Raw genomic sequence first — 24,287 nt, forward strand, 5'->3', positions numbered from 1 at the left:
TGGAATACTGCTATATAATAAAAAGAAATGAACTATTTGATAAAACTACAACATGAATGAATCTGAAAATAATTTTTCTGAGTAAAAGTAGCAAAACCAAAAAAAAAAAAAAAAAACACATAGCATAGGATTCCATTTTCTATACAATCCTAGAAAATAGAAACAATAGTGACAGAACACAAATCACTGGTTGCAGGCAGGAGGTAGATATGCCAACAGAGCAGTAGGATAGTTTTGAGGGTAATGGATATGTTTGTTATCTTAATTGTGATGACGGTTTCATTGGTATAGACATATATCAAAACTTGTCAAATTATACACTTTAAATATGTGCAGATTATTGTATGCTAATCATTCCTCAATAACACTATTTTCAAAATTAGAGAAAGTATTTGTAGTAGGGAGAAGCAGGGGTTAGGCATAAAAGGGATTGGCATTCGATACCACCGCCACCCCTCCCATTGGCAGCACCCTATAATGTACTCCACTTTTGGCCACTTATATTTTTCATTTCATCAGCCAAAGGCCAGAGAATCTAGGGAAAGTGAAAGAAAATAGCTGAAGTTTGAAAAAAGCTGCCAAAACCCTGATTCCTGCCTTTAGTTCATAACCACTGCTTTGGACATTAGGAGCCCTTCCAACTTTCTGTACTTAAGAAGTTACCCCATCCACTTACCAGGGAATATGAGAAGGGTCTTTTAAATCCAGAGGCTAACCAGCAACAACAGAGCTGAGCAAGATGGACTGTGCTGCTCTAGTCTAAAAGGTAATAGGCACACTTAGGTAGCTTTGTAGCAATCAAGTCCTTGGAATTCTGACTGATGTGCTCTCAACTGCATTAATCTTTCCATCCTAAGTCCCAGGGATGCTGGAGGCTTCTTAGGTCTACCTTGCCTGAGGCTATAGATTATAGCTCTATCAAAGTTCACTTTAGAATTAGTTCCCTACATGGATGGAGCTGGAGGCCATTATACTTAGCAAACTAACACAGGAACACAAAACCAAATACCACATGCTCTCACTTATAGGTGGGAGCTAAACGATGAGAACACATGGACACATAGAGAGGGATAACACACACTGGGGCCTATTGGAGTGTGGAGGGTGGGAGGTGGAAAAGGATCAGGAAAAACAGCTAATGGATACTAGGCTTAATACCTGGATGATGAAATAATCTGTACAACAAACCCCCGTGACACAAGTATAACAAACTTGCATGTGTACCCCTGAACTTCAAAGTCAAATAAAAATAAAAGTACGTAAAATTGGTTCCTTATGCATCCTCTCTGAGAAGCAATGAAAGATTTTAAGATCAACAACATGAATTATATATGAAGCAACCTTTAAGGAATCTATTAGTATGAGAACTGTATATATCAAGTGATAAAAACAAGACTTAATATCCGGAGCTATAATGTGTATGTGGTAAGTCTGCATATCCTGGTGTAAGTTGAAGCAGGGCCAGGCACTCTGATGGTTAAATGGTGGAAGAGGTACTGCTATGATTGGACCATCTCTTTAAATAACTCATATAAATAAAACTCAAATATCTGTATATTTAGTCTCTCAACCCATTGTAAATCAAAGTAACCCCTTCATCTTTGTCCTGGAAGATAATTTCTTTGTGAGCAATATAGCTTGACCAATAGGGTCCCTTATCGTGTCATCAGGATGAACATCTTTGTATGTTAATTAGCAGTCATGGAGTTGGGAGAGTGGCTTGACTAAATGAACCGTGGGACTGAAGGCTCAAATGTACAGTATGATTTCCACAAGGTAATAAAACTGAAATTTAAAATCAAAAGTTTACACAAAAGCCTTTCAAACATTTGAAAATGCAAAGACAATATTAGAAGACTGTTAGGCCAAGCAAGAAAATGTAATATATATATTAATTATATGTATATAATATATGTTACATATATAAAATAAAAAATAAGTCACTAAATATAAAATACATAGTCTAAGATGTTTACAGAGATAAATTTATAGTTTCAGAATGTTTCCATTATTTATGAGAAGGCAAGAGATCAAACAAACTAGGCATTCAATACATTTGGCCAAAGTAAGTACAAAAATTATAGTCCTGGGGGAATAGGGAGAAAAAAATAATTAAAATACAAGTGGAAATAAATGAATTAGAAAAACAAAAAAGTGAAAAGTGAAAACAATTTCAGTAGTTGGTTTTTTAAAGAATAGGCAAACATCTTCCAAATTAAATAATTTTTTTAAAAATTGAAAGACACAGTTGGATAAAGTTAGAAACCAGAGGAGAGGAGATAATGGCAAGTCAAAAATTATGAGACTATGCTGAAAATTTATATGCTAATAAATTTTAAAATCTTGAAAATAACTATTTTTTTTAAAAAAGTATTTAAACCAGTATCTGAGTTTTGGGTTAGTTTAAGCTCTTTCTGTGGCCACTGGGATTTTTGTTAGAGTTTCAGTTAACCTAGGTTTTAAATCTGGAGTATGCATGGGGCTTGCTCTGCCAGTTCCAAAGGCAGTTCAGTCCATCTCTTTCATGCCGAGCGTTAAAAATAGGCTATGTGTCTGTGAGAGTTCCAAGTCTTCAGCTTTCTGCTAATACATAACTAAAGAAAGGGAGATCCGAGGGAATTAAGAAAACAGTTGATAGCAGGAAGAAAATATACAGGAGGGGCACAGAGAAAAAAAGAGGAAAAATGAAACATTTCTAGACAAAATAGTGTTCAGTGATAACTTAAAACCTTCTTTCAACTGCGTGGCTATCTCGAGGCTCAGCCTAGCTCTAGTCATTTACAAGACAATGGAATGTTTTGGCCCATACCTACCCTAAAACCTTGTCCATGAGAGGAGGGCAAGAATGCAAGGCCCTTTCTTTTTTTTAAAGAGCATGCCAATATTGTCACAAACAAGTCTGATATCTAAAGCATGTGGATCTCATTCCAATAACAACAATCTCACTCTAATAACATTGCAAAGCACTTTCAAGGGTTCAGTTGTTAATCAACTGCTGTTCAATTCTGATCAAATTTGTCTTTGAGATAATTCACCTTTGAGAGAGAAAATTTGTTAGACATTCTTTTGGGTTTTCTAAGCTTTACCCGTTATCAGTTTTGATCATCAGAACGCTACTCAGTTTAACTCCTTGGAGAAAAGCTATCACCAAACTATTGCTCAATATTTTACCCTCAGCATTTATCATGGTTGATTTAAAGTTTCTTTAATAAGAATGTGTGTTGTATCTCCTAGAAAACATAGCCATTATGATTTGCAGTGGTTTTTAGAGAAGGCTCGTTCCTGAACCTTACTCTTGAAGGTCTTGTTCAATTTCTCTGACATGGATCCCCAGTCCCTCCAGGTAGAATTAATTGCTCCTTCAGTAGCATTGCCATAGAATTTGGAAAACGTTTCTATTAAAGCATTTAATCTACATACCTTAAAAGAGTAGATACTATGGGTATGCATCTTTATATTTTTAGTAGCAAGTTCAATAGGGAGGAAACTAACGTTTATTTTGGAGCTTGCTAGGGTGCTGGGCATTGTGCTAGGAACTTTTACACATCTATAAGGATGACAGTCAGTAATTTTAGAAATTAGATTAAGTAGAACTGGATTTTAGCCTTAGGAATAATTTGATCTCTTTTGTAGGAGTGGTGTATTTTCTTTGATCAGATAATGAGAAATATGTAACCTATTTCTGTTTATATTTCTGTATTGGCTATAGGAAGCTCACATTCAAATGTAATGTTCAATTGCAGAAACCTACTTCTCCCAAGTTCTTGATATATTTATTCCTCCTCCTCCTGTATGTGGTTTATGATCTCTGTTATTTTTGAACTGACTTGTCATACGTCTGATTTGATTGCAAGTTGCCTCAAATCCTTTCAAGAAAATGTTGGATGTAGACATTGCATCTAAAAGCATATATTACATGTTACTAGACTTCATTGAGTTTGACCTTAGAATTATTTCAGCATTGGCTATTGTAATTATTCTACTTTACCTCATGTTTTTCAGTCATCATTTCATCAAAAATGTTGATATATATATTATCTTTTATTTTATTTTACCTCATGTTTTTCAGTCATCATTTCATCAAAAATGTTGATATATATATTATCTTTTATTTTAGATAAGCTTGAGAAGCTATAATCATGTCCTGGTGAGCTGCAAATAAGAAAAATATATTCAAATGCTTAATTTTCTCAAAATCAACTTATTTCCTAAGAGCATTATTCATAGAGAACTATAAAATTACCTGTGTTGTTTTCTTTTATGAAGTATAAACTAAGTAAAAGCTTTATGTTTTGAAGACTGGCTGCTACCTTTCATTAGAGCCAGCATGTGCTTTGTAATTTACATGTCTCTTAAGATGAAAAATAAAAATGTTTAAGTGTCGAACAGAAAGGCTTTCACTATACCTATCAATTGCAAAGATTCTTTGGAGTATTGTATAGATTTTTCAACTATCTTAAATTCTGCTAGTTTCTGCTAGTTGACACATAAGAGATAAAATGCTCTTTTATTCCCAGTTAACAGATATGACTTTAAATACAGAATTTATGGCCCAGCACGGTGGCTCACGCCTATAATCCCAGCACTTTGGGAGGCCGAGGCGGGTGGATCACCTGAGGTCAGTAGTTCGGGGCAAGCCTGGCCAACATGGCGAAACCCTGTCTCTACTAAAAATACACACACACACACACACACACACACACTTAGCCAGGCCTGGTGGCAGGCAGTTGTAATCCCAGCTACTCAGGAGGCTGAGGCAGGAGAATCGCTTGAACCCAGGAGGCAGAGGTTGCAGTGAGTTGAGATCACGCCACTGCACTCCAGCCTGGGTAACAAGAGCAGAACTCCACCTCAAAATAAATAAATACATAAATAACAGAATTTATTCTCTTTCCCATGTCAATTTTCTCCAAGCAGAAACTGGGATAATGGAGTGCATTTAATTTTGCAAGCTGTCTGCTGATGGCATTCTTGATTAGGTACGTTTTGGAGGTAGTTGAAAGGGTAGTGTATATCATAAGCAATGAACTTTCACTCTCAGCTCCGGCTTGTGCACTGAATCTCCATTAAACATTTAACAGTGATGGAAATCTCAATCCTATACAATAGGTTACTTTACACAGAGAAACTGAAGCTCAGAGAAGTTAAATAACTTACTCAAGGTAATGCCACCAGCAAATGACAGAGCTTGATCTGGACATAGCTTTTCTTCTTTTTAATATTTTTATTTAGTTTATTTCTTTATATATATATATATATATATATATATTATTTTTTTTTTTTTTTTTTTTTTTTTTTTTAGAGACAGGGTCTATCTTTCCCAGGCTGATCTTAAACTCCTGGGCTCAAGTGATCCTCCTACCTCAGCCTCTCGAGTAGCTGGGCCTACAGGTTGTACCACCACACTTGGCTGGACCCAGTTCTGACAAACTCCGAAGACCAGGTCTTTTCACTATACAGCTGCCACTGACATTACTTGTTGAATCTTGTTGCTTAAGGAAGCAACCACTATTTCAAAGGATCTTCAACAGCTTCTCTAACTTTCTGAAACCTACAAGCAATTATGATTGAAAAATGCTAGTTGAGTTTAGAGAACAATTTTAAGTGGAAGTTTCCTTATATTTCCTAGTGATAAAATAATTAGCTGACTCCCCTACTTTGTTCCTCAAGGATTTCCTTTCATGTTGCCAGAATCTAAGAAAGGGCGGGGGAGGCAATATTCATTTACAACACTGCGCTAGCAGGAGAAAGGACAACTGTCATCCTTACAACATTTTTTAGCTTGTTAACTTAGTATATTCCTGACATCATTTAAGTCCTTCTGCATTATTTTGCATTCTGTATTCTATTAAAATGTTCTTCAGATGTTACCATAATTCTTCCTCCAGAAAGGGCTCATGGAGCTAATTATTTAATATTATTTATTATTTATAAATATTATTTATTATGACTATCCATTTGCTTGTGGTTTTTATTCACTAAAATGTCACAAGAAGAGGGGAGTTGGGGTCTTGTATCAGAGGCAAAAATAAGTAGTAGCTGGATGGTTTTGCCTTATCCAAAGCCTCTGATCCACTTGGTTGTACCCCACATTGTTCTTGGCCTACTTCACTGCTATAATTGCAAGGCTGTAAACACTCCCAAGTCTTCTCATTAGTTCACTTATAAGTTTATGTATCTTATTGATTGTTTTATGTTCTCCTAAATTTATTTAATACAGTATATTTCTTCTAACTCTAATGTCTACATTAATATTCCAAATATTTGCAAACACACATGACCACATATTTTACATTTACAAACTTTTCAAACAAATACATTTTATATGTTAATTATTTAACTTGATATTATACAATATTATATAATAGATTTCCCTTTAAGTCAATAATTTCCTTCACACACAAAGAATAAATAGTTCAAGAAAGCAAGTGTCAGAGAACAAGGCAAAGTGAGAGGTACGAGATTCAGATAGGCAGCCAAATAACAAGAATATCTGTTTAGGAACTCTGGCCAACGACTCTGAAAATATAATTGAGACTATGTTGAATCCGGAAGAACAAATTTGATTTCTACTAATAGCAGAAGTTCCATAGCATCTAAGCTAACAAAATTCTAAGGTGTGATTCCTTATAGTTCCCCTACCCCTAAGTTGAAATAATGGCATAAACAGGGTCTCCCTTTCCTTGCAAATCCTGTTTAGGATCTGAAGCCTTTCACTTTCAGAAGGGGTGGCTGGGATGTGAATGTTTATATAGCCTCCAAGATGTCATCACATATATGCAAGTGATTATGTCGGTTCCTCTGAGTTCCTTTAGCCTTTGTTAGTGGGGGATATACGTTAACATAGCCTTCAGACAAAGCATAGAAATCCTATAAAATCATATAAACTATGAAAACATGAAATATAAAATATTCATAGGAAATTATAGAAAATAAATTATAAAAAAAAAAATGATGGCTAATCCATAAGACAATCCTGCTCTATGTGTATGAATAAGAAGTCAATTTTCCCACCTTTCAAAATAAAAAGAAACATATTATTTGAAAAAATGTTTAGATGTTTAATAGCTACACATACCTGCTCATGAGAGAAATTTATACCCAGCAGTAAAGCATAGCAATACTAAAGGAAGTGGCAATGGAATTAGATCCCTTTTACTGGGTCGTGTGTGTGTGTATGTGTGTGTTCCTAAACACCACATAAAGGATTATTCTAGTCTATATCTGTTTTGTTCCTTCTTGGTAGCAAGCAGGAACATAGGTGTATATTTCTTTTTGGATTTAAAAATCGGATTTATTAACTATTTTAATTAAAAATACTTTTATATATAGGAATATTATTGAAAAAGATATCCACTCATTTCTTCAGAAAATGCAATGGTCTAAAATTTTAACGCAAGTTGACATATGTTCTAAAGTAAGGAAAGTAAAGGAAGACCACTATTTATTAAAGAAGATTTTTTTAAAAGGACATACCATAAAGGAAAGGACTGGTACAATTTAAAACTTCTTTTCATCAAAATACATCATGAAGAAAATGAAAAGTCAAGCCATTAGGGAAAGACAGTTTTAACACATATAACTGACAAAGGGCTGGTATCCATAATATATAGAGAACTGCTTTAAAAAAAATAAAGACAGGCCGGGCATGGTGGCTCACACCTGTAATCCCAGCACTTTGGGAGGCCGAGGCAGGCAGATCATGAGGTCAGGAGATTGATACCATCCTGACTAACATGGTGAAACCCCATCTGTACCAAAAATACAAAAAAATTAGCTGGGCATGGTGGCGGGTGCCTGTAGTCCCAGCTACTCGGGAGGCTGAGGCAGGAGAATGGTTCGAACCTGGGAGGCAGAGCTTGCAGTGAGCCCAGATTGCGCCACTGCACTCCAGCCTGGGCAACAGAGCAAGACTCCGCCTCAAAAATAAATAAATAAATACACAAATAAAGACAGACAAAACAATAGAAAAATAGAGAAAAGTATCCTTTCAGCTGGAGCAGCCATCTTCCAGTAATTTGCCAAAATGACGAACGCAAAGGAAAAGAAGAAAGGCACCCGATGTATGTTCTCTAGGCCTTTTAGAAAACATGGAGTTGTTCCTTTGGCCATGTATACGCGTATCTATAAGAAAGGTGATATTGTAGACATCGAGGGAATGGATATTGTTCAAAAAGGAATGCCTACAAGTGCTACCACGGCAAAACTGGAAGAGTCTACAATGTTACCCAACATGCTGTTGGCATTGTTGTAAACAAAGAAGCTTTGGCAAGATTCTTGCCAAGAGAATTAATGTGCATACTGAGCACATAAGCACTCTTAAGAGCTGAGATAGCTTCTCGAAACACGTGAAGGAAAATGATCAGAAAAAGAAGCCAGAGAGAAAGGTACCTGGGTTTAACTGAAGCACCAGCCTGCTCCACCCAGAGAAGCACCCTTTGTGAGAACCAATGGGAAGGAGCCTGAGCTGCTGGAACCTATTTCCAGCATGACTTCATGCTGGAACGAAGTCATGGCATAATCAGTGTTAAAAAAAAAAAAAAAAAAAGACCTCTGGACTGTAAAAATGTTTCTCTTCATTGAGAAGAAGTGTGGTGTCCTCTCCCTCAAATATTTAAAGCAAATTTTAATTGTGTCCTAATTCATTAAATAATGTCTTTACTAGTCAAATTTAATGTATTTCTTGCTTAGATGTGAGGTGGCTTATTGTGCAACAAATTACTCAATTGGTTAGAAAACAGTCAGATATTATTTATGAAATATTTGTACTGGTTTGAATATAGTCCCTCTAAATCATCATGGAAGAAACAAAATAATTTCCAAAAAGAAAAAAAAAAGAAAAATAGACAAAAGTAATGAAAGAGCATTTCACAGAAAAGAAAATACCAATGACCAATGAACCTATGGAAAGAAGCTCAATGCGGATAAATAAGTAAACTGTGATACATCCATATAATAGACTATTATGCAGGGGTAAAAAGAAGTAAGAAATCAAGCTATAAAAAGACATGGAGAAAACTTACAGGCATGTTTTTCATGGGAGAAAGCCAATCTGAAATGGCTTCATACTGTATGATTCCAACTATATGACTATGATGGCTAATTTTATGTGTCAACTGGGCTAAGCCACAGTTTGTAGATATTTGGTCAAACATTATTCTAGATGTTTCTCTGGAGGTTTTTTTGTTTGTTTTTTTTTTTTCTTTGAGACGGAGTCTCCCTCTGTCGCCCAGGCTGGAGTGCAGTGGCGCAATCTCTGTTCACTGCAACCTCCTCCTCCCGAATTCAAGCGATTCTCCTGCCTCAGCCTCCCAAGTAGCTGGGATTACAGGCACCCACCAGCACGGCTCACCATCTTGCCCAGGCTGGTCTCAAACTCTTGACCTCAAGTGATCCGCCCGCCTTGACCTCCCAAAGTGCTGGGATTACAGACGTGAGCCACTGTGCCTGGCCTCTGAAGATATTTCTTAGGTACGGTTTAAGCCAGTCGACTTTGAGTAAAGCAGATCACCCTCCATAATAAGGGTGGACCTTATCCAATCAGTTGAAGGCCTTAATAGACAAAAGACTGACCTCCCCTGTGGAAGAGGGAATTCTGCCAGCAGATTTCCTTCAGACTTAAACTGCAACTCTTTCCCGAGTCTCCAGCTTGCCATCCTACCCTGCACATTGTGGACTTGCCAGCCTCCACAATCATGTGAGCCAATTCCTTAAAATAAATTTCTCTCTCTCTCTCTCTTTCTCTCTTTCTCTCTGTCTACATCCTATTGTTTCTGTTTCTCTGGAGAAGCTTGATGTACACAATGACATTCCTTAAAAGGCAAAACTGTGAAGGCAGTAAAAAGATCAGTGGTTGGCAAGGTTCCAGGGGGAGGAAGGGATGAATAGACAGAGCACACAGGATGTTTAGGGGAGTGAAACCATTCTGTGTGATACTATAATGGTAGATACATGTCACAGTACATTTGTCAAAACCTATAGAATGTACAACACCAAGAGTGAACCCTAATGGACTATGGTTGATAATGATGTATCAATGTTGGCTCATTGACTGTAACAAATATCACACAATGCAGATGTTGATGCTGAGGGAGGCTGTGTGTGTGCTGTGGTGAGGGCGTTTGTGGGAACTCTGTACTTCCCATCCAATTTTCTTGTGAGCCTAAAATTGCTCTAAAAATAAAGTCTCTTAATTAAAAAATATTGAAAAAAACCTGCCTCTTTAAAAAGAAATTATAAATTAAACCACAATGAGAATATAATTTTAGATCCACCATATTGAGAAAAATAATTTTTAAAACACAAAATATTATGAAGACATGGCACAAAAGGAAATTGTATATACTGCTGTTGGGAGTGTATATTGATATAATCACTTTAGAAAAGAGTTTGGCATTGTCTAGTAAAGTTGAAGCTGACTTCAGCTACAACCTAGCAATTCCATTTTTGAACACATATCCTAGAAAACAGGTTCTTAAAGTGTCACCTGACTAGTAGCATTAGAACCACTGGGAACTTGCTAAAGATGGAATTATCAGACCCTACCCAAGACCTACTGAACTAGGAACTAGAGAAGTGGGCTTACCAGTCTGTGTTTTAAGAAGCAGGCCAGGTGTGGTGGCTCATGCCTGTGATCCCAGCAGTTTGGGAGGCCAGGTAGGAGGATCATTTGAGCCCAGGAGTTTGACACCAGCCTGGGCAACATAGTGAGACCCCAGTGCTAGAAAAATAAAAATTAAAAATATTAGCTGGGCGTGGTGGTACATTCCTATAGTCTCAGCTACTTGGGAGGCTGAGGCAGGAGAATCACTTAAGCCCAGGAGTTTGAGGCAGTGAGCTATGATTATTCAACTGCACTTCAGCCTGGGCAACAGAGTGAGATCCTGTCCTAATTTAAAAAAAAAAATCTGTCTAGATGATTTGAATACATAAAAAGGTATGACACCCACTGTCTTAAAAAGAAACTCTTGCACATGTGCTCCAGAAGACAAGTACAAGAATGTTCAAAGCAATATTGCTTGCAATGGCAAAAATTAGAAAAAAGACAAATGTTCATCAACAGAAGAAAGTATAAATAAATTATGGCAGTTTTATACAACAGAATACAATATAGAAGTAAAAATAAATAAATAACAATGTCTTAGTTCATTTTGTGCTGCCATAACAGAGTATCTGAGACTAGGTAATTTATAAAGAACAGAAATTTATTTCCTACAATTACGGAGGCTGCAAAGTTCAAAATCAAGGTGTCAGCATCTGGTGTCTGGTGAGGGCCTTCTTGCTGTGTCTTCACATAGTGGGAGATGGAAGGGAAAAAGGAGACAAATGCTGTGTCCTCACATGGCAGAAGAGCAGAAGAAAGTGAACTCACACTGCAAGCCCCTTTTTATAATGACATTAATCTATTCATAAGGGTGGAGCTCTCATGGCCTCAAACACCTCCCATTAGGCCTCACTTCCCAACATTGGGAGTTAAGTTTTCAACACATGAATTTTGGTGAGCACATTTAGACCACAGCAAACAGCTACAAGCATGAACATGGATGAATCTTTCAAAATAATTAAGATTAAAGAAACAAGATTACAGAAGAATACACAAATATAACTCAATTTATATAAAGTTGAAAACATACATAAGTAAATAATACATACTTAGGGATGAATACCTATGAAGTAAAATCATACAGGAGAGAAAGAATGATCAACACAAATTCATAGTTATTACCTCTGGGGAGAAAGAAAGAAGATGCTGTTAGGTAATGGCACAAAAGGCCTTCTAAGGTGTTGGTAATACTATATTTTTTTAAGCTGGATGGTAAATACATAGATATTCATTTTATTACTTTTCTTTATAATTTTTGTTTATATATACATGTAGATTATATATTATGCTATACAATATACATTATATAGTTTATGTGCCTGAAATATTTCATAATTTAAAAGCTTAAATTAAATAAAGCCTATTTCAATAATTATTTTCAATAAGTGGCTCAAGAAAATAATTTTGTTATTGCTCTTTTTTTAGGAGCTATGGAAAAATGAACTCCAACTTACATAAAATCTACTTTAATTTCTTCATTCCAGCATGGATGAGATCCACTTGCTGTATTGGTTTGGTATACAGTGTGCTGGAAAGAAACTTCCACGAATGGATGTACAGTATCCTGAAACACATAATAAACATTGACTAGATTTTGAAATACTGTATATAGTCGATAAAGGTAGAGGTCTAGGAAATTACTTGGCAAATGTATGGCTTAATTTTTCTAGTTTTTCAAACCACCATTATTTATTTATTTATTGAATAAACATCTACTGGGTCTATTCTATATCAGGTACTTTTCTAGGATCTAAAGATAAACAGAACTTTCTCTTAAGGATTTTAAAGTCTACCAGGGGAAAATATACAGGTAAACAAGTGCAATGAAATGTGAGAAATAAGATAAATATCTTTAAGGTATGAAAATTATTCAGGAAAAGGAATGATTAACTTTTGGGGGTGACAATAAGGAGAGCATCATGGAGAAAACATTGCTTGAACATGTGATTTGAAACTTTAAGTCGTAGTTCACAATAACATGGATATGTGTCGAGGCCATTCCAGGCAAAGGAAACAACTAGTAGAGGCCTCGTTGAACAAGGAGTAGCATGATATGCCTATGGGATAGAGAGAGATGAGGCTGATTGTAGGCACGGGCCAGATGCCTGAAGATTTTGTAACCATTTTAAGGAGCTTATACCTTATCATATAGACCCTGAGAGCAGGGAATGAAATGGTTAGAATTACATTTTATAAAGGCCACCTTTACTGTGTCATGGAAAATAAACTGGAAGCCAGAGAAAATATAGATGGAGAGATGAATTAAGAGTCAATTGTAATTCAGAACAAACATAATCAATATTATACTTTATAGAAGTGTTAAATACTTATCTCATGTAAGATCTCGTCCGAGGCTACTGATTTGATTGTTTCTTTATGTCTGAGGCAAGATATAGATGATTTCGAACAAGTAGGCATATCCAAGGCTCTTCAGGAAAAACAATATAGAGACATACACCTTAATTAGTTTTAATATTAGTTTTGGTAGGAGTGGGTGGGTTTTTCCTGTGCTTCTGAAGATAAATAAGTCAGTTTCTCTGGTTCTTACTGAGTTTGCTTTGAATTGTCTTATCATGTGTGGTTACAGCTAAACATTTGACAATTACTACTCTGGAAGCGCAACACCTAAATATTGAACTATGGATTAGATCTAGTCTATGATAAAATATTCACAGGTATTCAGAAAAAGGGGAAGAAAAGGCAAGTTATTCATGATGGATGTCAATTAAAATATATATTGTGGGTGGAGGATTACCCAGGTGCCGAGGCAATAGACTGAAGGCACAAACTGTTGCAGCGTAATAAGGAAAATAGTTAAAATAAGAATAGTTACAACACAGATTAGAAATAGAGATGATCATGGACATTATCAGTCATTAGTATAAACATTATTAATCATTAGCTTTTAATATTACTCTTTGTTGTATTACTAATATAACCAAGGAATAACCGGTGGGTATAGGGTCACGTGCTGAAGGGACATTGTGAGAAGTGACCTAGAAGGCAACAGGTGAGCCCTCTGTCATGCCCGCATAAGGGCCACTTGAGGGCTCCTTGGTCAAGCGGTAATGCCAGTGTCTGGGAAGGCACCTGTTACTTAGCAGACCGCGAAAGGGAGTCTCCTTTCCTTGGAGGAGTCAGGGAACACTCTGCTCCACCAGCTTCCTGTGGAAGGCTGGATATTATCCAGGCCTGCCCGCAGTCATCCGGAGCCCTAAACCCCTCCCTGTGGCGCTGTGCGTCAATGCTCACGCTCCTTGTCCACTTTCATGCTCCTCCCATACTCCTGGTTCCTCTTTGAAGTTCTTAGAAGATAGTGGTAGAAGAAATAGTGAAAGTCTTAAAGTCTTTGATCTTTCTTACAAGTGCAGAGAAGAAAACACTGATGTATGCTGCTTTCCCTCTCTGCTTTGGCTACCTAAAAGGGAAGGCCCCCTGTCCCATGATCAGGTGACTTGCTTGACCTTATCAATCACTTGGATGACTCACCCTCCTTACCCTGCCCCCTTTCTTGTATGCAATAAATATCAGTGCGCCCAGCCATTGGAGGCCACTACCGGTCTCCACATCTTGGTGGTAGTGGTCTCCCAGGCCCAGCTGTTTTCTCTTTATCTCTTTGTCTTGTGTCTTTATTTTTTACAATCTCTCATCTCCGCACACGGGGAGAACATCTGCTAAGCCCCGTAGGGCTGGACTGTACTATATATCTCTCTATATATATATACACTATATACACACTCTCTGTCTATATATACTCTATATATATAATAGACTCTTTCTATATATATACCCTCTCTCTCTATATATATATGACAAGTTATACTTTAAGAATATATCCCTCCTACTTATTTGGTGTTACAATATTTGGTGTTACAATTTTTTGGTGTTACTGTATATATAGTACAGACTGTACTATATATATATATATATATACACACATTCTATATATACACTATATATACACACACTATATATACACTGTCTTTATACATATACTCTCTATATATAATACACTCTCTCTCTCTATCTCTCTCTCTATATATATATACACACTCTCTCTATATATATATGACAAGTTATACTTTAAGAATATATCTCTCCTACTTTTTTGGTATTACAATATTCTTTTTTTTTTTAACAACATGATGCTTATAGAAAATGGTGGTGATTTCGTATGTCTTTATTTCACAAAACAGCGTTTGAAATATGCATTTGTTTTGAGCATATTTAATTCTTTTAGATGAACAAGGCTGTAATTTGTAAGGCATTGGCAAAACCTTTAAGAGATGTTAACTATAGATTAGTAGCCAGTAAGCAAAGCATTTGTTTTTCATAGGAAGAATCCATGAGCTGTGGTAGGCATAAATGTAAGCAAGTAGGGCACATGTATTGAACACAGACAGAGGGGAATGCCTAACATTCTTAAGGCATTTGGGTACTAAATGTTAGTAATATATAAATCACACTGACACTAAATATATGAGACACTAAATATCCAGGATACACTAAATACACGTGGGCACTTAATATTCTTGATGCTGTACTTTCCCCACCCACTGGTGATGTCCACTCTGGCCCCATGTATCCTCTGTCCCCAAAACACAAATAAAACCCAATGGGGCACATACAATTTGTAGATGTTACCTAAAAATAACAGGTCTAAAACAGAGCAGGGTGTAACTGTAGCAATTCTGATTTTACACACCATTCCACATTTGCTTCACAGCTTTCCTGGGGCATTTCCCAAAACAAAATTAGTGTCCCACTCATTTTCTCCAGGTTTCTGCTTCCAGTACTGAGAAAGTCAGTGGCATGGAACAGGGCAGTTGGCAGCAGAAGCTTCAGAATTTTCACAACAGGGAATAGAGACAAAGGCATTTACTTGATACAGTATGAGAAGGTGAGCATGCAGCCAATACCCTCAAAATACACATGTTAAAGTTACTCTGGGAATCTCGAACCTCAGAAAACTCTTAATACATGGCATTGACCGTAGGTTTGACTATGCAAATGAAGATTTCAATTTTCATTCATTTTATGTATATGGAGCATTAACAAAGTGCAAAGGTTTACAAATAGAACAGCATGGAGAATTATCACATTTAAAATAGACCTTTTGCAACTCTAAAAATTGGGGCATATTGCCTTACCTATTAATTGTTGTTTTTCTGGTAGGAATATTGTAGGCCCTCACTATTCGGACAAGAATCTTAATATCTCCGTCAGAGATCGTCTGTGCTGTGACTTTTTTCCTTTCTTTCCTCTGAGGTTTTAACTTTCTCCGTGGTTCAACAAACTTACAAACTGCATCTGTCAATTGGCTAAAGAGTAAAAAATAATCATTAGCCTCATTTACATTTTCTTGGTTTTAAAAGATATCAGTCTTTTGAGTAATTGAAATGAGACCATTATTCTGAACCATATTCTCTGCATTATGGAGGGGAGACAGAATTGTCTTAAACTCAAGGAGAAATATTTTTCTTAGCACAGGAAGGAAGAGATGCTATGTTCCTTCATGTTGAGAGAGACTGTGATTGCTCCTTGCCCTTTGGGTACATGGTCCAAACAGAGACATGGACATGGAGAAGTAAAGCCATGAAACATGATGATCTTTTGGAAGATTCTTCATTGTTCAGGAATCATTCTCTTGAAAGTGCCCAAATATTAACATTTTATCCATGGCTCCGAAACTAGAATTAGTTATATATGCCGCCAACCCGGGCAACACAAATCCATAGAATTATAGTTTTATGGTCACACTCATTTTCCCCTCAAGGACTGAAAAGTAAAACACAATAGAGTTCAGCATCCTAAACCCGTTAAAACCTTACTGATCATTCCAAGAGGCTGCATGTGGCCTCCAGGGAGTTTTCCCAGAGACAGACCTGTTCCTACCCTTAGTTCACAGATAGGACAGTATGAGAATTGAGTTACTTCAGCAAACGCTCCCCCAACTGCTGCCTGTGGATCTCAGTACGTTTGTACAGCTGAGGATTCTCTGTTTTGCAAAGGGATGATTATAGGCTTAGCATGGGCTAGCAGCAACTTTTCCCATAGCAGTCTCAGGACAGGAAATCTTAGGGCAAAACTAATTTGGGACAAAGGTGTTTCTTTTATTTTTCTTTCTTGCCCTAAAACCTGTCTAAGGAGAGGGCAAAAAACTGACCGCAAATACTGTATAATTGAAAATATATCATGTAGAGATCCCAAAATGCAACTTTAAATTGACCAAATATTTTAAATCATTATATTTCATGTTATGATCTTTTGACATATGGCTTAACTAAAATAAAAATAGAGAACTTAGAGGATTTTAAAGATATTATCTTAAAGGTTTATATTTCATACTTAATAGTCTTTAGCAATTACCTTGTAGATACAATTTCTTCATAATCAGTCACAATATCTGACAAGTTACATTTGCTAATTTTAACAATTCTCTTCATTATCAACCTTCTCACCTAAAAAAAATTTAGAATTTAATAAAAAATGTATTGTTTATATTTTAAGGTTAAGTATTTACAATGCTACCGGTGCCAGTATATTTTACTCCTAATTTTTGCATGCAATGAATGGAGTAGGAGATTAGACAAGTGAAAATACTCTTCTGTTTGCTGCCATTATTAAAGTCATTTCCAACTTTGACACTGTCACACCAAAGCTAGTTTATTTCCACTTTTTTTTGTCCTTCTACATCCAGTTCATCTCATCCTAAACTCTTTGCTCTCTTATTTTTTTCATCTAACTCACAGTGTATGTGGCCAGAACTAGTTTTCACCAAAGGAGACAATTGCCCTGTGAATCCACTTCTACAATAGCCACTAGTAATGGATGAGTCTTGATCTACAAACCCAAGGAAATGTGATCCCAGTTCTGTATTTCCTTCGAGTCAATCCTATTCTGACTTTAAGACCTCATTCTGGCAGCCTGGCAAGAAAGTCAGTGCTTGAAGGAAGCCATCTCCCTGAGTTCTTCCTACTTGGAGAACCCACAGACCTTAGTTCCTCCAAGGACTCTGAACATCTCCTTTTTAGTCTGAGGAAATCCTTCCCTTTCTCCTCTTACCCTGTCTTTAGTTTTTCAGATATGAAACCAGGCAGAGGCATGTCTGGAGGCAATTTTCTACTTTCTGTCCTGTCAAAGATCATTCTGGAGACAATGTAATCTAGACCCTAGTTATCTTCTTGAAGCGGATAGGAAAATGGAGTGGTGAGAGACGAATGGGAAAAACATAACTAACTCCTAAAAATTAACCTGCCACACGGACAACAAATTATTTCCCTTGAAGGTGAACAAGAGCCCGGTGGCCCCTTCACTGGCCACTCTCTCTCTTCTCCCACTTTCCCTTGGCACGATGCAAGCTGAGCTCCTGGCTGTTCCTCCCACAGGCCAGGTGTGCTTCTACACCGAGTTTTCTACGCTGGGTTCCATCAGCCTAGACTGTTCTTTCCCTAAACTTCCATGGCTAGCTTCCTTGTCTCCTTTAGGTCTTTTGCAGAAGTGTTACCTTCTTACTGGATTCTTTGACCACCTCTATTTAAAATTGTGTCCCTACTCACCCCAACCCCCACCCCAGAACTTCTGTTCTCTCTTCCTACTTTATTTTTCGTAACACCTTTCACTCTGTAACATACTAATAATGTGTTTCCCATTATCTGACTTATAGAATATATACTCAAGGAGCTCAGGGATTATAATAGGTGCTCAATAAATATTTGTTGAATAAATTAATGAAATGGACAGATTGAAGAGATGTGGTACCCTCTTAGAGAAAACGTTTCAGTAAAAACTTTAGTAATATTTGAGACTACTGGGACCTCATTCTGTACTGCTGTAATCCTGGCCTCAGCCATCACTGACTCCAGTAACACACCAGGAAATGTAATGCACATAACTCACAGTTCCATGAGTTCCTCTCATGGGAGGATTTAAGTACCTATGGCCGTAATAGGCCTCCAGAAGCAAACTTTTCCAGTATCTTTGATTATAGTAATTATCCCATGAAACTACCAAACCTGTAGTTTCATTTTATTTTATTTTTCAAACCTGTAGTTTTAAACTGTCCTCAGATAGCAAAGAAGTCTTCACAAGGAGTTAAAATCTAAACACAAAATGTTTGGAAAGTGCCTTTCTGGGATTCTTGTATGATGTTTAAGCATCCTCAGATACTTGCTCTCTTACATCCTTCCTAACCCTCTGCTACCCTCCCTCCGGGGCTTCTCCTTACATAAAAAAGAAGAAACAGGATAAGAAGGGTATGTGTTCTCTTTTCTTATAAGCAAGAACACTTCTTTATTTCCCAAGAGCACAAACTCACTATTAAAGCACATCCTAACTTAAAACATAGAGCAAGCTAGTAAAAGAAGTAAGAGAGGCGGGGATGAGTGGGAAAAACAGCTGCCAGTGATAAAGGGGGCTGTGTCATGCCTGGGAGAGCTACAGCGGTCCACATTCCATCTCAGTCATGGTGTATGAACTAGAAGAACACTTGCAGTTTGATCTCATTTGCCCCTCACATTGGATGTAAAGCAAAGCAAGCATTAATATTGTCCGTTTTTGTAAAAAATAAAGTGGGACTCAGTGATTTGGTTACTTGCCAGTGACACACAGGGTAGTAAGAACAGGTCTTCAGACACCTGCCTGGGGCTCTACTAGCTATACATGGTTGCCTCTCATCTGTCCCCATGAGGGATCTGGAATGTATCTCTTAGATCTTTCCGTAGCTTTCCTTGCTTCTTTTCAAATTACCCTGCAAGGCTGCGCTGGTGCTCTACAGCAAAGAAGACGTAGGTGGGTAAGAGTCTACTTCTGTAGGAGTTGTAGAAACCACCTCAAATCCCATCCTTTAATTCATTAATTTCTCAAACATTTATCAGCAAAGTGTAAGATACTATGCTAGGCACTAAGGATCTGTAGATGTCACCCCTGCACTAAGCTTCTAAGTCTAGTGGCGTGATGGGGGTCGATAGAAATCAGGCATGAAATCCAGTGAAGGATTCCACTCAAACCTGGTTAAGGCTCTGCTAGAGTGTTTTGTAAATGTTCACTATTTGGCTTTGTTTCAAAGCATATCTATTTTTCTAATACTGTCTATGTGCCTCTGGTAGCTCCTTCATCCCTTCATCTCCTGAATTGCTATAGTCGACATCATGAGGCACCAGTAAATACAAGTTCTGGCAAAATGCTGGGGTATCTCTCAAGGTGAACTTTTAGAGTCAAAGAAGAGATGGGAAGTCTTTAAAATTTATGTTTAAACAGAAAAGGTTGGGATGTGCTTTAATAATGAGTTCACTGACAATGAAGTAACCTAACTCAAAAAGAGGTCTGAAAAGAACAGAAAACTCCTCAGTAATCTGAAAGAGGTGATGAGTGAGTGGATTCGTCCATCTGACTCTCTGGAGGGACTATAATACCATGGATCTAGCAGACCAGTTTTCACAAAAACAAATGCAAATATATTGATAATACTGTGTTGTTACCTTTTTCAGAAAATTGGCAGAATTAATCCTTTGTGCTGTAATAGAATTTACATCTGAAATGGATACCTCCTTCTCTTTCTGACTTTCATACTCCTAAATACAGAATTGTTAGTTTCACTTCTTGAATGTAACAAAGAGTTCACATACGACACATTGCAATAAATATCACTAGTCACTTCAGTCCATGTGTAAGACACTGGAAACATTCTGAGACTGACAGAAGAAAACATTTCTTTTAGATTCTCCCACTGAGGATAGGCTAAAAACCGGTTTCCAACTATATTCTGTTTGGGTCTAGATTGAAGTCCATTCATCTTTTAAATTAGAGTAATGATTAAGAACAAGATTTGTGACTGAGAAAATGATTTTTTAAAAAAGTGAAGATGATCAAGGAAAGATTCTTCATGTATGCATTTGCCCTGTATCACTAAAAACAAAATAAGTGGTTAAGAGCATGGGCATGGGAGGCAGACAGTCCTAGGTTCAAGTTGGCCCTGGCATTTACTAACTGTGTGGTTTGGAAAAGTTGATTAACTGCTCCAGACCCCAGTTTCCTCTTCAATAATAATAATAATACCTCTGTCACAAGACTGTTTGTGAGACTTAATTGAAACAATATCTGTAAAGTGCCTGGCATATACTAAGTAGTCGATGTGTGTTGACTATAATCAATAATTTTAATATCACATATATAGTCAGTATAAGATTGTCAGGATGCTTCATCTAAATAAGGTAAATTTGCTTTTGTTATTTATGCATTTTCAGTATTATATATCCCCAATGCACTTGGAAATGATTTTATATTATAGATATTATTAAAGACTATACAAAAATAATGAAGTAAATACTTTAGAATTTTCAGCCATGAAACAAAGCATGCTCCATTATCTGAAGGTAAGTTACTTGTCCTTCTAATTATCCATAAGAAATCCTGAAATTAATTCTTTTGCAAGTAACAACTTTTATTTAAGAAAATATTATATTGCCATTTCATATCACTTTATTTACATTTTTTTTTGAGATGGAGTCTCTGTCGCCCAGGCTGGAGTGCAGTGGCACGATCTCGGTTCACTGCAACCTCCACCTCCTGGGTTCAAGTGATTCTCCTGTCTCAGCCTCCCAAGTAGCTGGGATTACAGGTGTGCGCCATCACACCTGGCTAATTTTTGTATTTTTAGTAGAGACGGGGGTCTCACCATGTTGGTCAGGCTGGTCTTGAACCCCTGACCTTGTGATCTGCCCACCTCAGCCTCCCAAAGGGCTGGGATTACAGGCGTGAGCCACCATGCGTGGCCTCATATCACTTTATTTACTTTTAAAGCATGAAGTTTTAGGAGTTAACACAATACTCTGGATATTAATATTTTAATTTTATATATGTTGGGAATAACTTTTCTAATCTGTAGGTTTTTAATTTTAATGTTACAAAATGTATTAATCTGGCCAGGCACTGTGGCTCACGCCTGTAATCCTAACACTGTGGGAGGCCGAGGTGGGCGGATCACTTAAAGTTAGGAGTTCAAGACCAGTCTGGGCAACATGACAAAACCCTGTCTCTACTAAAAATACAAAAATTAGCCAGGCGTGGCAGCACACACCTATAGCTCCAACTACTAGGGAGGCTGAGGCACGAGAATCACTTGAACCCAGGAGGTGGAGGTTGCAGTGAGCTGAGATTGCGCCATTGCACTCCAGCCTGTGTGACAAAGTGAGACTCCATCTCAAAGAAAAACTAATTAATCTTCTTCTTTATAATTTATACTTTTTGTGTCTTATTTAAGAAATACCTTTGTATCCCAAAATTGAAATGCCCATTTGAAGTTTTGCTTTTCACAAGTAATCTTCACTACACATGGTATTTATTTCTTTTCTGATGTCTGAATCTAATTTTACTTCTTTCCACATGTATGAATAACAATTCCAGAACCAGTTAATGCATCCTTCATTCTTTTCCAACTCATTTGTTATCGGGGAACCCACCCCCGATAATTCAACGTTATTTCACATAGGTTCTTTTCTATTTCCCTAAGTGTCAGCCAGTCTGAGAAATAAAGGGAAAGAGTACAAAAGAGAGAAATTTTAAAGCTGGGTATCCGGAGGAGACATCACATGTCGGCAGGTTCCGTGATGCTCCCCAAGCCATAAAACCAGCAAGTTTTTATTAGTGATTTTCAAAAGGGGAGGGATTGTACAAAGAGGGTGTGGGTCACAAAGATCACATGCTTCACAAGGTAATAAAATATCACAAGGCAAATGGAGGCAGGGCGAGATCACAGGACCGGGGCAAAATTAAAATTGCTAATGAAGTTTTGGGCACGCATTGTCATTGATAATATCTTATCAGGAGACAGGGTTTGAGAGCAGACAACCGTTCTGACCAAAATTTATTAGGCAGGAATTTCCTCGTCCTAATAAGCCTGGGAGCACTAAAGGAGACCAGGGCTTATTTCATCCTTTATTAACAACCGTAAAAGACAGATGTCCCTAGAGCAGCCATTTTAGAGGCCTACCCCTAGGCACACATTCTCTTTCTCAGGGCTGTTCTTTGCTGAGAAAAAGAATTCAGCGATATTTCTCCTATTTGCTTTTGAAAGAAGAGAAATATGGCTCTGTTCCGCCTGGCTCTCGGGCAGCCAGACCTAATGGTTATCTCCCTTGTTCCCTGAACATTGCTGTTATCCTGTTCTTTGTTTTCAAAGTGCCCAGATTTCATATTGTTTAAACAATTTGTGCTGTTAACACAATCATCACAGGGTCCTAGGGCGACATTCATCCTCAGCTTATGAAGATGATGGGATTAAGATATTAAAGTAAAGACAGGCATAGGAAATCACAAGAATATTGACTGGGGAAGTGATAAGTGTCTATGAAATCTTCACAATTTTATGTTCAGAGATTGCAGTAAAGATACGTCTAAGAAATTATAGAAGTATTAATTTGGGGAACTAATAAATGTCCATGAAATCTTCACAATTTATGTTCTTCTGCCATGGCTTCAGCCAGTCCCTCCGTTCAGGGTCCCTGACTTCCTGCAACAATTTGTAATGACAATGCTGTCAAATATAAAATTTCCACATATGCATAATAAGTCTATTCTGTTTCTTTGGTTGGGAATTGCATTTCTATAGTTACAGTTTAATATGGGTAGAATTGGCAGTTTACAATGTCGACTCTTCCTATCAATGAACATTTACTCAGATTCTTTTGTATATCATTCAAAAATATTTCAAAATGTTATCTGTTGAGTTTTTGCATAACTTTTGTCAAATATATTCCTATGTATCTTACAGTCTTTATTGCTCTTACAAGTGATATATTTGTTAAATTACATTTTTAGTGGGTTTTTACTGGTATATTAGATGCTACTTATTTTTGTTTAAAATTTTTTCAAATTTTCAAACATATAGAAAAGTAGAAATATATATATACACACACATGTGTATGTGGGTGTGTGTGTAATTTTTTTTTTTTTAAGACAGGGTCTCACTCTGTTGCCCAGACTGGAGTGCAGTGGCAGGAGCTCAGCTTACTGTAGCCTTGACCTCAAGTGATCCTCCCACCTCAGCCTCCAAGTAGCTGGCACTACAGGTGTGCTCCACCATGCTCAGCTAATTTTGTTTATTTTTTTGTAGAGATGAGGTCTCACTATTTTGCCCAGGTTGGTCTCAAACTCCTGGACTCAAACTATCCTTCTGCCTCGGCTCCCCAGAGTGCCGAGATTACAGGCATGAGTCACTGCACCTGGCTGAAAAAAGAAATATTAAAATCCATATCTCTACCCCATTGATTAAATAATTAATATTTTATCATATTTATTTTATCTGTTTTTATTTATTTTTGGCTAACATATTCTCAATTACAGTCATGATGACACTTTAAGCATCTCTAGATAAATACTTCAGCATGAATCTCCAAAGACTAAGGACGTGCTTCTACATAACCACAATGCTGTAAGCACCACCAGCAATTCTCCAATATTATCTAATATTTGATCCATATCCAAATCTCACCAAGTAGCAAACTTAAAGCAACTAATATGAAAAGCTAGCCTTATTTGATAGTGTGCTAGAGCTGGCTGGCACCAGCTGGTGAGAACCTATTGTGCATTCCAGCTTTTGTTTTCTTTTAGAAATATTTTAAAGATTCTAATGTTGAGATGGGCCTTATAATTAATGTTTAAGTTTATTGTGGTAGTGTCTCTCCCC

The 24,287-nt window shown here is 37.1% G+C and overlaps 1 protein-coding gene across 1 annotated transcript in view; it reads right to left on the reverse strand.

The window, feature by feature from the left end:
• Positions 1–24,287, reverse strand: part of CC2D2B (coiled-coil and C2 domain containing 2B) — a 131,781-nt gene that overhangs the window by 24,632 nt on the left and 82,862 nt on the right. Inside the window, 6 exon segments of the mRNA XM_030809155.1 lie at positions 4,056–4,152; positions 12,058–12,167; positions 12,911–13,031; positions 15,754–15,924; positions 16,973–17,064; positions 20,083–20,175. Of these exon segments, the coding sequence (XP_030665015.1) occupies positions 4,056–4,152; positions 12,058–12,167; positions 12,911–13,031; positions 15,754–15,924; positions 16,973–17,064; positions 20,083–20,175 (684 nt within the window).

Source organism: Nomascus leucogenys, chromosome 3, assembly GCF_006542625.1.
Source record: "Nomascus leucogenys isolate Asia chromosome 3, Asia_NLE_v1, whole genome shotgun sequence".
Taxonomy (NCBI): domain Eukaryota; kingdom Metazoa; phylum Chordata; class Mammalia; order Primates; family Hylobatidae; genus Nomascus; species Nomascus leucogenys.